Source organism: Ascaphus truei, chromosome 8, assembly GCF_040206685.1.
Source record: "Ascaphus truei isolate aAscTru1 chromosome 8, aAscTru1.hap1, whole genome shotgun sequence".
In the NCBI taxonomy this organism is placed as follows: domain Eukaryota; kingdom Metazoa; phylum Chordata; class Amphibia; order Anura; family Ascaphidae; genus Ascaphus; species Ascaphus truei.
In genome coordinates this window covers 71,924,391-71,939,262 of record NC_134490.1, presented here as the reverse complement: position 1 = coordinate 71,939,262, position 14,872 = coordinate 71,924,391, and the positions used below count along the sequence as shown (strand labels likewise).

At 49.2% G+C, this 14,872-nt stretch overlaps 1 protein-coding gene across 1 annotated transcript in view; it reads right to left on the bottom strand.

Moving 5' to 3' along the window:
* The window catches only part of LOC142501949 (alpha-2-macroglobulin-like), a 69,486-nt gene that overhangs the window by 36,170 nt on the left and 18,444 nt on the right, over positions 1–14,872 (bottom strand). Inside the window, exons 8-11 of the mRNA XM_075612579.1 lie at positions 14,555–14,681; positions 14,182–14,299; positions 8,601–8,710; positions 7,697–7,864 (exon numbers count right to left, since the gene is read on the bottom strand). Coding sequence (XP_075468694.1) covers positions 7,697–7,864; positions 8,601–8,710; positions 14,182–14,299; positions 14,555–14,681 — 523 coding nt within the window. The remainder of the gene's footprint in view (positions 1–7,696; positions 7,865–8,600; positions 8,711–14,181; positions 14,300–14,554; positions 14,682–14,872) is intronic.

Genomic DNA, 14,872 nt, shown 5'->3' with positions numbered 1-14,872 from the left:
ATACACAGGAAAGAGACACATTGCTCAGTATATACACAGGAAAGAGACACATTACTCAGTATATATGCAGGAAAGAGACACATTGCTCAGTATATATGCAGGAAAGAGACACATTACTCAGTATATACGCAGGAAAGAGACACATTGCTCAGCATATATGCAGGAATGAGACACATTGCTCAGTATATATGCAGGAATGAGACGTGATATTCATGGAGCTTCACACAATCTTCTTTATTATTTATTATACCAGGAGAAACAATGTGTCCTGAACATTACAGTCCTCCAGGAGTCCCAAACACGGCAAGACAGAGAAACAATGTCTGCTGAATGTTTCAGTCAGAGGAACCAGAAATAACTTTAACAATCCAAAAAGAACAATGCAAGGGGTGATTTATATACAATGTGAAACATTCAAGAGAAATTGAATAGGTCTGAAACATTGATGTAGTTAATACATTTTTATACAATTTAAACCAAACTGTGAGTGCCTACTATAATTTTTTTAGATACACACAGACATAGACACATAGACACAAACATTTATATACACACACACACAGATGTAGTAGCAGTGTTCCTACTGATAATACAACATACCGCGTTCCGATGCAGAATATGAGTTTCCCACATATTTCAATGGCTGTGATAGCGCACAATGTCACAGAATATTCCACGAAATTCACCAGCAGGTGCAATACACACATACATACAGTACACACATACATACACATACAGTATCTACATACATACACATACACACACATACACACACATACAGTACAAAGGTATCCGATGGCCCACTTTCCGTCGAATGTCTTATCCGACACCACATAATGCAGTCCGCTGACGCATTATCCGACGTCATACCCGCTAATCCGATGGTCGCCACCAACTAACATGGACCCGCAATCTCACGGTCCGTTAACCGACGGCGGTTTGTGGGACGCATTTTATCAGATAAGTGAGGACTGTGTGTGTGTGTATGTATGTATGTATGTGTATATGTGTATGTATGTATGTGTATATGTGTATCTATGTATGTGTATATGTGTGTGTATGTATGTGTATATGTGTGTGTGTATGTGTGTGTATATATATGTATATATATATATACAGTGTTCGACAAATCACCCAAAAATCTACTCGCCCAACCAAAAAATCTACTCGCCACCTAGTCCCGCCCCAACCCCGCCCCTAGTCTCGCCCCCAACCCCGCCCCTAGTCCCGCCCCCAACCCCGCTTTAAAATAAAATATATAAATAAAATACATTTAATAAATTCCTAGTCAGAACAACATTTGTTTTTGACAAATGTATTTATTGTATTACATAATACTACAATTAGTCCTTGTTACGTGTGTGTGTGTGTGTGTGTGTAAATGTCGGATCTAGAATTAAAAGCCAGGTGTGAATGACTAGTTTCCTGAACCCCTTAACCAGTGTCTGGACGTCCCCGCTTCACAATATCTAAAGCAACAATCCCACCTGGGATCTTACCTGATCCGCAGTCCCTCAATGTCAGGTACCCTCATTCCCGCAATGTTATACATTGGAGGGGAGGTGTTCCCTACCTGTCTTCTGGGCTAGGCGGGGTTCCGATGTCTTCCGTGTGAAGCTTGAGTCAGATCTGGAAGAAAGCCGTATAGGGCAGTTAAGATTTCGGTGTAGTATAGGGCAGTTAAGATATATAGGGTAAATAAGAGATCCAGATCCAGAGTGTGAGTGACAGAGAGAGAGAGAGTGTGGGGTGGAGAGAGAGAGTGTGGGGGAGAGAGAGAGTGTGGGGGAGAGAGAGTGTGGGGGAGAGAGAGAGTGTAGGGGAGAGAGAGAGAGTGTGTGGGAGAGAGAGAGTGCGGGGGAGAGAGAGAGTGTGGGGGAGAGAGAGAGAGTGTGTGGGGAGAGAGAGAGTGTGGGGGGAGAGAGAGTGAGTGTGGGGAGAGAGAGAGAGTGAGTGTGGGGAGAGAGAGAGAGAGAGAGAGAGAGAGAGAGAGAGAGAGAGAGAGAGAGAGAGAGAGTGTGGGGAGAGAGAGAGAGTGTGGGGGAGAGAGAGAGAGAGTGTGGGGGGAGAGAGAGACTGTGGGGGGAGAGAGAGAGAGTGTGGGAGAGAGAGAGAGAGTGTGGGGGAGAGAGAGAGAGTGTGGGGGAGAGAGAGAGAGTGTGAGAGGAGAGAGAGAGAGAGAGTGGGGGAGAGAGAGAGAGTGTGTGGGGGAGAGAGAGAGAGTGTGGGGGGAGAGAGAGAGTGTGGGGGGAGAGAGAGTGGGGGGAGAGAGTGTGGGGAGAGAGAGAGTGTGGGGGAGAGAGAGTGTGGGGGAGAGAGAGAGAGTGTGGGGGAGAGAGAGTGTGGGGGGAGAGAGGGAGAGAGTGTGGGGGAGAGAGAGATTGTGGGGAGAGAGAGAGTGAGTGTGGGGGGAGAGAGAGAGAGTGTGGGTGGGAGAGAGAGAGTGTGGGGGGGGGGAGATAGAGAGAGTGTGTGGGGGGAGAGAGAGAGTGTGTGGGGGGGAGAGAGAGTGTGGGGGGAGAGAGAGTGCAGAGAGAGAGAGAGAGTGTGTGGGAGGAGAGAGAGAGAGAGTGTGGGGGGGAGATAGAGAGAGAGAGTGTGGAGGGAGAGAGAGAGTGTGGGGGAGAGAGAGAGTGTGGGGAGAGAGAGAGAGAGTGTGGGGAGAGAGAGTGTGGGGGAGAGAGAGAGTGTAGGGGAGAGAGAGAGAGTGTGTGGGAGAGAGAGAGTGCGGGGGAGAGAGAGAGTGTGGGGGGAGAGAGAGAGAGTGTGTGGGGAGAGAGAGAGTGTGGGGGGAGAGAGAGTGAGTGTGGGGAGAGAGAGAGAGTGAGTGTGGGGAGAGAGAGAGAGAGAGAGAGAGTGTGGGGGAGAGAGAGAGAGTGTGGGGAGAGAGAGAGAGAGAGTGTGGGGGGAGAGAGAGACTGTGGGGGAGAGAGAGAGAGTGTGGGAGAGAGAGAGAGAGTGTGGGGGAGAGAGAGAGAGTGTGGGGGGAGAGAGAGAGAGTGTGAGAGGAGAGGGAGAGAGAGAGAGTGGGGGAGAGAGAGAGAGTGTGTGGGGGAGAGAGAGAGAGTGTGGGGGGAGAGAGAGAGTGTGGGGGGAGAGAGAGTGGGGGAGAGAGTGTGGGGAGAGAGAGAGTGTGGGGGAGAGAGAGTGTGGGGGAGAGAGAGAGAGTGTGGGGGGAGAGAGAGTGTGGGGGGAGAGAGGGAGAGAGTGTGGGTGGGAGAGAGAGAGAGTGTGGGGGGGGGGGAGATAGAGAGAGTGTGTGGGGGGAGAGAGAGAGTGTGTGGGGGGGAGAGAGAGTGTGGGGGGGGAGAGAGAGTGCGGAGAGAGAGAGAGAGTGTGTGGGAGGAGAGAGAGAGAGAGTGTGGGGGGGAGAGAGAGAGAGAGAGTGTGGAGGGAGAGAGAGAGTGTGGGGGGAGAGAGAGAGTGTGGGGGGGAGAGAGAGTGAGTGGGGGGAGAGAGAGAGTGTGGGGGGAGAGAGAAAGAGTGTGGGGGAGAGAGAGAGTGTGGGGAGAGAGAGAGAGAGAGAGTGTGGGGGAGAGAGAGAGAGTGTGGGAGGAGAGAGAGAGTGTGGGGAGAGAGAGAGAGTGTGGGGGGAGAGAGAGTGTGGGGGGGAGACAGAGAAAGTGTGGGGGAGAGAGAGTGTGGGGGAGAGAGAGATTGTGGGGGAGAGAGAGAGAGTGTGGGGGGGAGAGAGAGAGAGTGTGGGGGGGGGAGAGAGAGAGTGTGGGGGGGAGAGAGAGAGTGTGTGGAGGGGGGAGAGAGAGTGTGGGGGGAGAGAGAGTGTGGAGAGAGAGAGAGTGTGGGGAGGAGGAGAGAGAGAGTGTGGGGGGAGAGAGAGAGAGTGTGGAGGGAGAGAGAGAGTGTGGGTGGAGAGAGAGAGTGTGGGGGGAGAGAGAGTGAGTGTGGGGGGAGAGAGAGAGTGTGGGGGGAGAGAGAGAGTGTGGGGGGGGAAGAGAGAGTGTGGGGGGGGAGAGAGAGTGTGGGGGAGAGAGATAGAGAGTGTGGGGGAGAGATAGAGAGTGTGGGGGAGAGAGAGTGAGTGTGGGGGGAGAGAGAGTGAGAGTGGGGGAGAGAGAGAGAGTGTGGGGGGGAGAGAGAGTGTGGGGGGGAGAGAAAGTGGGGGAGAGATTGTGGGGGGAGAGTGAGAGAGTGTGGGGGAGAGAGAGAGAGTGTGGGGAGAGAGAGAGTGTGGGGGAGAGAGAGAGAGAGAGAGTGTGGGGGGAGAGAGAGAGAGAGTGTGGGGGAGAGAGAGAGAGAGAGTGTGGGGGGAGAGAGAGAGTGTGGGGGGAGAGAGAGAGTGTGGGGGGAGAGAGAGAGAGTGTGGGGGGAGAGAGAGAGAGTGTGGGGGGGAGAGAGAGTGTGGGGGGGAGAGAGAGTGTGGGGGGGGAGAGAGAGTGTGGGGGGAGAGAGAGAGAGAGTGTGGGGGGGGAGAGAGAGTGGGGGGAGAGAGAGTGGGGGGAGAGAGACAGAGTGTGGGGGAGAGAGAGAGAGTGTGGGGAGAGAGAGAGAGAGTGTGGGGGAGAGAGAGAGAGTGTAGGGGGAGAGAGAGAGAGTGTGGGGGGAGAGAGAGAGTGTGGGGAGAGAGAGAGAGAGTGTGGGGGGAGAGAGAGAGAGTGTGGGGGGAGAGAGAGTGTGTGGGGGGGAGAGAGAGTGTGGGGGGAGAGAGCGAGAGTGTGGGGGGGGGGAGAGAGTGGGGGGAGAGAGTGGGGGGAGAGAGAGTGGGGGGAGAGAGAGTGGGGGGAGAGTGTGTGGGGGGAGAGAGTGTGGGGGGAGAGAGAGAGTGTAGGGGAGACAGAGGAGAGAAAAGGTGGGTGTCACACAGAGGTGGGTGATACACACAGAGAGAGAGGCTGGGTGAGTTACTGGCTGGGTGAGTGGCTGGCTGGGTGAGTGGCTGGCTGGGCGAGTGGCTGTCTGGGTGAGTGGCTGGCTGGGCGAGTGGCTGGCTGGGCGAGTGGCTGGCTAGGTGAGGGGATGGCTGGCTGGGTGGGTGAGTGACTGACACTGACTGGGGCAGGGGTGACTGACACTGACTGGGGCAGGGGTGACTGACACTGACTGGGGCAGGGGGGTGACTGACACTGACTGGGGGTGGGGGGTGACTGACACTGACTGGGGGTGGGGGGTGACTGACACTGACTGGGGGTGGAAGGTGACTGACACTGACTGAGGGTGGGGGTGACTGACTGACTGGGGGTGGGGGGTGACTGACAATGACTGGGGGTGGGGGGTGACTGACACTGACTGGGGGGGTGACTGCTTGGGGGGGTACCTCTGGTGTGTCACACATTCTCCCATACACACAGACACACACACAGACACACACACAGACACACACACAGACACACACACAGACACACACACAGGGGGTGGAGGAAAAGGCCGCGACCAGCAACCCCACACTCCTCCCCCACCCACCCGCGCCCATCTCCCGCTCGTGGGAGGGGGGGGGGGGGGGCAGGCCGACATCCCCCCCCCCACGCGGTCGTAGTTTGGGGAGGTGGCAGGCACGTTGTGATGTGTCCCCCCTGCGGGCGCCCCAGGGGAGTCAGCCCCGCAGTGGCTGCCACTGCCCTGCTCCCCTCGAGGGCATGAAGCTTGTGGTCGAGCGGGCAGACGCCCCCCCCCCACCCCCCACACACACCTTATGCTGTCATGAAGATAGCTGGGCACACTCTCCCATGCATACACACAGACACACACCCATGCATACACACAGACACACACCCATGCACACACACAGACACACACCCATGCACACACACAGACACACACCCATGCACACACACAGACACACACCCATGCACACACACAGACACACACCCATGCATACACACAGACACACACCCATGCATACACACAGACACACACCCATGCATACACACAGACACACACCCATGCATACACACAGACACACACCCATGCATACACACAGACACACACCCATGCATACACACAGACACACACCCATGCATACACACAGACACACACCCATGCACACACACAGACACACACCCATGCACACACACAGACACACACCCATGCACACACACAGACACACACCCATGCACACACACAGACACACACCCATGCATACACACAGACACACACCCATGCATACACACAGACACACACCCATGCATACACACAGACACACACCCATGCATACACACAGACACACACCCATGCATACACACAGACACACACCCATGCATACACACAGACACACACCCATGCATACACACAGACACACACCCATGCATACACACAGACACACACCCATGCATACACAGACACACACACGACAGGGGGAAGAAGAGGAAAGGCCGCGCGACAGGGACAGAAGGGGGGACACCCCCCTACCATCTCCTGCCCCGCGCGGGAATTAGCAGGAAGACGGGGTAAGCGGGGACAGGACAGAAGGGGGGACACCCCCCTACCATCTCCTGCCCCGCGCGGGAATCAGCAGGAAGACGGGGTAAGTGGGGACAGGGACAGAAGGGGGGACACCCCCCTACCATCTCCTGCCCCACGCGGGAAGCGGGGAGGAGGCTTGCAGGAGGCAGGGAAGGACCAGAGCGGCCGCAGCATGCAGAGATTGGAGAGTACTTACTCTTGTACTCTCCAATAGATCTCCGGCCAGAAAGAATGTCCGCTCGTTGGGGGCGGGCTCATATAGAGCCTGGCCGCGCGCCCACAAAGCCTGGGAGCGCGCGCCAATCAGCAATCAGGTAGGTGGAGTTTTTATTTTTTTTATTTTTCAGCGCGAGCGGGAAAATTTCAGCGCGAGCAGGGAAATTTAAAAAAACAAGCATGTGTTCTGCTTGGGCCAATATTTACTCGCCCGGGGATTAAATACACCCGCCCCGGGCGTGTAAATGTATAGGATTGTCGAATACTGTATATATATATATATATATATATATATATATATATATATATATATATATATATATATATATATATATATATACAGTGGTTGACAAATCACCAAAAAATCTACTCGCCACACAAAAAAATCTACTCGCCACCTAGTACCAAACGTGTGCTGCTTGGGCCAATATTTACTCGCCCGGGGGTTAAATCCACTCACCCGGGGCGAGCAAATGTATAGGTTTGTCGAACACTGTATATATATATATATATATATATATTATATATATACACACACACACACCTTATTTAAGTTATGGTGGGTGAAAAAGGCGACACAATCCACTGTTAGCATATAGCCACTAAAGAATATCACTTTTAAGACATTCACATGTCATAGACAGGTCTGCAACACTGCCTTTCACCCTAGCATACAGTGCTCCCACTGCAGCAAGGGATTCTGGGAAATTACATGAAAATGGACACACAATGTGTCACGTTTTGCCTGGAATCCATGTTTAACTGGAACTCATACGCAAATGCTCGCTGTTCACACAACTTTTAAGCACAGCATGGGTTTAAATGCAAAGCCAGTCAAACCACTCACAGACAGCTGTTTCAACCTTTTTGGTCTCATCAGTGTGAGGTTGGTTTTTCTGAATTTTCAATTTTTTAATTTTTACAACCAACCTCACACTGATGAGACCCAAAAGGTCGAAACGGCTGTCTGTGAGTGGTTTGACTGGCTTTGCTTCTAATCCCATGCTGTGCTTAAATGCTATGTGGTAGTATGAGAAATAGGTTAATTTAGTTCCTCACGTACCCTCAGATTAACACTGTCCACCCAGTGTGTTGTGTTCTCCAGTTTGAAGGAGGCTCGTCCATTCTCATCTGTCACCAAGGTCTGGTTTGTGCCGCTGCTTGTGGCTGAGCAGGTAAGATAGATCACCTTGTCTGGGAGGGGAGAGTCACTGGCATCTACCACTTTCAACTGCACATAGAGCAAGAGAGAGAGAAGGTTATCAGCTTCACCAGCTGCCACCAGGGACTGTGAGTAGCACAGAGGAGGGGAGAGTGCAGGGAACATGGGTTATTATACTCCATACCCAGATCTAAAACCTAAACTCCAGCAAACCTCAATCAATGAGAATATCATTTACTATTCTTTATAGAGCAGTGAAATTACACATCAAGGTCCATAAACAGGCTTTGTGTCCTGATGTAAGTTCATTTAGTCACTTATTCCAGTGTGTAGGTTATATTTGTATTGAGGATAGAAACAGTGGCTGATGTACTGTATGTAGGAATGACCCAGTAATTTACACAGAATTGTCCATAATCCTCAGCAATGATCGGAGGTAGGAGGATTGTAGGAGGGTAGATTGAACCTATCATGTAAATCTAAATTCTGCACATAGAAAGACTGTATGAAGTTAAATATTCTCTATTTCATCAAAGAAATCTAAAAGCAGCCACCTCTAATGTGTGATGTCAAACACCGCCTCAGAATAATCAGTGACATCACAGTACACCCCAGATTCATTCATTATTAACCTCCATGACTTCTGCTTCTTCTGGAACTGTATAAACCTGTCCTCCTCCGTTTCTTTTTCACCCAGTGTTATACACAGCAGCAGTGAGAGGGGACAGGACTGTGCTGTTCTAACAGCACCCAGAAGCAGTGGAAGGAGGCACTGAGTGTATGAGAAGAAAGATGTGTTCCTTACCGTCCCACTGTATGGTATCCCAGGCTTGTAGGAATTGTCAGCATCCACAAAGGTCACTTTGGTGATTACAGACGAGATGCTGGTGTGACTGGACGTGGATAACACAATACCTTAAAGAAGAAGGAACGTTGAGGGTTTAAACACCCGTGTAAAAAAAAAAAAACAATCAACAAAGATAAAAACAGAATTAAAAAAAGCAAACACCGATGGAGCTCTCTCTCTAAGAAAGATGATTAACCCTATTCCTGCCAGTAAGGTTTGCATTGGAAGTGTGTAAGAGGCATGTGGACAAATATACTAAGTGATCTCTTATTTCTGGAGAGAAGATAAGGAATTAATAGGGTTAGAATCTGTACTTTCTCTAGGACCAAATCTCTGAGCAGTTAAGGATGGATTGGGCTTAAATATCTTTCACTCAAAGGGGCTCATTCACTTACCAGTGATCAGTGGTTTATAGAACTATAAATGCCGCTATAGTGTGAAACTGCCTGCTTTGCTATTCACTAAGCAGTGATAACAGTGCAATATCGCGCTATAATGGCTTTTTAACGAGCTTTAACACTCTGAGGGAAAAAAGTCGGCAAAACACCTGAAAAACAAAAAACATACAATCAGTGTTTTTCTTACCTTTGATGTCTTCACCCTCCGATTCCGAATGCATCAGGAACTCTCGATCTGTGGCGCAATGCTCCGCAACTTCAGGTAACTTCTTTTCTTCTTTCTTCAGTCTTCTCTTCTTTAATTATAATCCAATCCATTTGCAGATGTTGTCCTGTCATCTTCTTAAGGTCAAATGAGATGGGACAGGCCTTATATAAGGCCTGTGACATCACATTTGAGTGTCAATTGATACCCCTCCAATCCGATTGGATGCTGTACCATGTGAGTTTTTTTGAGGGGGGTTGAAAGGATGACGTCATCAAAAGGGAGGGAAGTCAATAAGGAAGGCCATGCTTTCCTCCCTTTAAGATGTCACCAAAAACAAGATGGCGCCATCACATGTCACTCCAAGCGATCGGATTGTGAGATATACCATGTGAGGCATCACATGGTACACCCCCAATCCGATAAATTGTAGAAAACCATGCGACAGCTTCCATTTTTAAAAGGATGTGACATAATTACATAGTAGATGAGGTTGAAAAAAGACATAGGTCCATCAAATTCAAACTATGTTAAATTTAGACGACAGATACTTTATCCTATCTCCGTACTTACAATATATTGATCCAGAGGAAGGCAAACAAAACCCCAGTGACGCATCATCCAATGATATCTCATAAGGGGAAAAATAAATTCCTTCCTGACTCCAAGAATTGGCAATCAGATTGCTCCCTGGATTAACATCCTTCCCATGTTTACTTATTTGGTGTATCCCTGTATACCTTTCCTTTCTAAAAAGATGTCCAACCTTTTTTTGAACAAATCTATTGTATCTGCCTTCACAGTCTCCATGGGTAATGAATTTCACATTTTAACCCCCCTTATTGTAAAGAACCTTTTCCTTTGCTGCTGGTGAAATCCTCCTTTCCTCCAACCATAAGGCTGCGCTTATAGTGCCAGCGACGGCACCAGCGACGCTACGTAAAAACAAATGCTTATAGTAAGCGTGACGCGAAGGCGCGACGGCTTGGTCGCGATCACTAAAAGTCATCTCAATTTGATTTTCCAGCGACTGTAGCCTGCCGTCACGTTGTCGTCACCGGCACTATAAGCGTAGACTAAGGTAACTTCAGCCGTGCGGAGGTCCGCGGAGGTTGAGGGAAAGCGAGTGCTTTCCCTGCCCATGGTACGCGTGCCGTCCGTGGGCATGTCTAGGGGCATTCCAGGATGTCACGGATCTGGTTCGCGTTCATTGGGCGAACCGCTCAAGTGACCGGCCTGTGCAAAGCACGCCCCCTCCCGCTTCCGCGGTCCGCGCCCGCACACCGCATAAACGCAAACACTGCCTTTAGGCAGTCTGTTCGCACAGCACTCGTCTGCGCGGTCTGCCATACCATGGACGCAGCCTTAGGGATGACCCAAGTCCTTTGTACTGCCCGTGGGATGAATAGTTATTTTGATAACTCCTTGTACTGTCCCCAGATATATTTGTATATAGTTATCATATCCCCTCTTAGACGCCTCTTTTCTAATGTAAATAAATCTAATTTAGCCAGCCTCTCCTCATAAGTTAGATTGTTCATCCCTTTTATTAATATGGTGGCTCTTCTCTGCACTCTCTCTAGTTCCATAATGTTTTTTTCTAAGGAGTGGTGCCCAAAATTGTACTCCATATTCATGTGGTCTTACCAAAGCTTTATAGGGATGATGTCACATCCTTTTACAAAAAAGGGCTGCCATCACATGGTACTTCAGATTGGGTATCATTTGGTATATCTCACAATCTGATTGGTTGAAGTACCATGTGATGGCAGCCATTTAAAAAAAAAGGATGTGATATCATCCCTTTAAGATGATGTCACATCTTTTTAAAAATGGAAGCTGTCACATGGTTTACTACAACCAATCGGATTGGGGGTGTACCATGTGATGCCTCAGCTTTCCTGATTGGCTTGCTTCCCTCCCTTTTGATTATGTCACATCCTTTCAACAACAACAAAAAAACTCACATGGTACACCATCCAATCGGATTGGAGGTGTATCATTTGACTCAATGTAAGGCCTGTCCCATCTCATTTAACCTTAAGAAGACAACGGGACAATATCCGCCAATGAATTGAATAACAATTAAAGAAGAGAAGACTGAAGAAAAGAAGAAAATAAGAAGTTACCTAAAGTTGAGGAGCATTGCGTACCGCAGGGGTGAGCAAACTTTTTATGCCGAGCCCCCCTTTTCATCCATGAAATTTCTCAGGCCCCCCCTGCCTGATGGAATCAAAATCACATGACGTCAGTGCACGTGATCTGGTTCAGCCATTGAGCTTTGTAACGCCCCCGCCACGCGTCTACAAAAAAGTATTTATAACACAAATTACATAACTTAAAAATAAATATTATGATATTTGTCTAATAGTGTCCCCATTTCTGTAGTATTATTAATCTCTCTCTTCCCGCCACATTAGAACCTCTCAGGACCTCTCTCCCCTCTTCCAGTCTAACACTCCTCTCCGAGTCTCTTCATCTCCCTGTATTTCTCACTCCCCCTCCAGTCCCTCTCTATTCCTCCCCTCAGTGTCTCCTCCTCCCTCCCCCCACTCTCTCTTTCCCTCCCCCCCATTGTCTCTCACTCTCTCCCCTCTTCCAGTCTCTCCCTCTCCCTGTATTTCTCACTCCCCCTCCAGTCCCTCTCTATCCCTCCCCTCAGTGTTTCCCACCACTCTCTTTCCCTCCCCCTGTGTGTCTCTCTCTCTTTCTCCCTCCCCCTAGTGTCTCTCTCCCCCCCATTGTCTCTCACTCTCCTTCCAGCCATTGCCTCTCCCTCCCCCAAGTGTCTCTCTTGCACTCTCCAACCAGCTATTGTTTCTCCCTCCACCCGGTGTCTTTCTCACACTCTCCCTCCAGCCATTGTGTGTCTCCCTCCCTCCTGCCAGTGTCTCCCTCCCTCCCACCAGTGTCTCTCATCCCCATCCCCATGTAGCTCTTTCTCCCCCCTCCCCATGTCACACTCACTCTCACCCCCCTCCCCATCTCACACTCTCATCCCCCTCATGTCTCTCACACCCCTCCCCATGCCCCAGTCTCACACTCACTCCCCCATGTCCCAGGCTCACGCTCACTCCCCCGTGTCCCAGTCTCACACTCACTCCCCATGTCCCAGTCTCACACTCCCTCCCATGTCCCAGTCTCACTCCCCCATGTCCCAGTCTCACTCACCCCCTCTCCCCATGTCACACACGCTGATGCAGGAAGCAATGAGATGCTGCTGTGTAGTACAGCGCCACCTAATGGCCAAAAGGAAAATTGCAGCTACAGACGGCTTTTTTTTCTCTGCTCCTGGCAAAATCGTTGCTGCTTCCTGCGCCCCCCCTAAACAATCTTGCCCCCCCCCAGTTTGCGCACCACTTGGGTACCGGATCAAGCACTTCCTGATGCATTCGGAATCTTAGGGTGAAGACATCAAAAGGTAAAACAACATTGATTATACTGTAAGTGTTTCAGGTATTTTGATTGTATTTTTTAATTTAATTTTTTTTCGTTGCCCATTGAATGCCAATGTGTTTGTCTATGCCCCTTTAGGGCTGTAGATATACAGTTACAAGCAATGCATTTTTTGGCAAATGCTTATTTTTATTTCATTGATATGATTTTTTGTTGATTGGTTTGTTTAATTATTGTGTTTTTTGTTGATTTTTTTTATTCTTGTTTATTTTAAGTGATTGTTTTGAATTCTTTTGTTTTTGATGTTTGCTTTTTTGGTTTCTTGTGTTTATGTGTTTGCTTTTTTTAATTCTTGTGTTTTTTTTGGTGTTTGCTTTTTTGGTCTCTTGTGTTTTTCTGGCTTTGCTTTTTTTTGTTAGGTTGCCCATTGAGTGCCATAGTGTCAAAGCATGTCCATATTACAGTGGCGGCTAAACTAATTCTCAGGCGGCCTGCACCGCGGGTAATTTAAAACCCCATGCAGACGCAGCGTTTTTTTTTCCTGGCACCGCAGGTGCTTCCCATTGTTCAGCGCATTAGCGCCGAATGGGGAAACGGGCCGCGTGCGGCCGCAAGATGCGGCTGGCGCGCAGCCAAGTTCGGCGCCAGCTAAAAAAAGCCCCCAAAAATTACGGGTAACTGTTACACTTAAGTTGGCCGCAGCAGTATATGGGCATGGTTTAACACTATGCCATTTAATTGGTTTATTGACATTTCTAATGTATTTTTAAAAATGTAATGTGTTTTATTTTGTGCATGTTTTTTAGCTTGCTCATTTATTGCAATAGTGGCATACTATATAGGCATGCTTTAACACTGTGACAATCAATGGGTAATGGGGGTGGAGGGTGGGGGTAGTTGCCCCAGGGAGGGTGGTTTGGCCTCCCAGGTGGGTTGAGGGCGGTTAACCCCTTAATTACTATAGCGGTTACTAACCACTAAGGTGATTAAGGGGTTAGGGACCATTAGTTTGTATTTTTTATTGTAATGTTCCTGGCAACGGAGGACAAGGACGGGGAGGAAGATGTGGGTGGCCTCCATCCTGGCAGGGTTAAGTGCAACTTTTATTTAGTTTTATGATGGCAGGGTAATGTTTTATTTTTAATGGGCAAATGCACTATTATCCATATCTGTATAATAGTAATTTTTCCCATTGCTGTACTGTATGTGTTAGGACAGCGCTGCGCAAACTTTTGCAGCTGCGGCCCCCTTCCTTCGCTCCCTCCTCCCCCGAAGGCACTGCTTTCCCCCTGGAAATGTGGTCTGCCGTGCAGTGGCTCAGGGGCTTACAACAATTTTGGCCAAAAATGTTAAACTAAAAGACATCACTGGATGTGCACTGAGCTCTGTCTGTGTTTTATGTTCTGTCTCTGGTTTTAAATATACTGCTTCAAATGACGTTGCGGGTCACGTGACCCCACCGCGTAATTTGACGCCGCGTTGCCATGATTAATAGACTCAGCAACTAAGCAATCTCTCTCCTCAAATGCAAGTCACTTACCTGTCCCCTCCTCGGTGATAGAGGCCGTTCCCACCAAATCACTACTCAACCCATTCCGAGAATTCAGGTTAAAGGTCTCAGTTTTCACTTGCTCTGTGGAGCAGCCAGATTTGTCCAGCTGAGGGAGAGATGCAAGTGTTAGGCCAACCTCGCTCTGCCACAGGTCTAGAGTGTGACCTGTGGCCACTGTCCGAGGCGTGACTGTACAAATTACAACCCAAGAACCCCACTACTTTCCCCCAATATCTAATACATTGAGAATGTTTCTAAGGTCAGACACTGTACCACTATACTGCCCGGGGCAGCTCAGTCTGTCTGTAGCTACAGAGTCCAATGGACACATCCACTATCCCATCTCACACTCTTTACTCACCTTCCCACTGAAGTAAACACACAGATCAATTGGCTTCTCATATTGACGTCTCATCCAGTAGTAGTTTAAAGCTTTCCGGCACACCGCACTGGTAAACTCCCCTTGCACTGGCTTCCCATAGGTGTATCTGACGGGAAAGGGAATAAAACAGCTCAAATCCCCTGTCCCGTTGTTACTACTGTATGGGATTTATACACAGAAAAGACTACCAAAATGAAAATAGGAACTGTTAGCAAACACTGGGTGTTACTGTCACTTCTTCATAGGTACAACAGTATATCAAGCAAAACACAGTGAACCCCAGGGTGTCACGGTAAC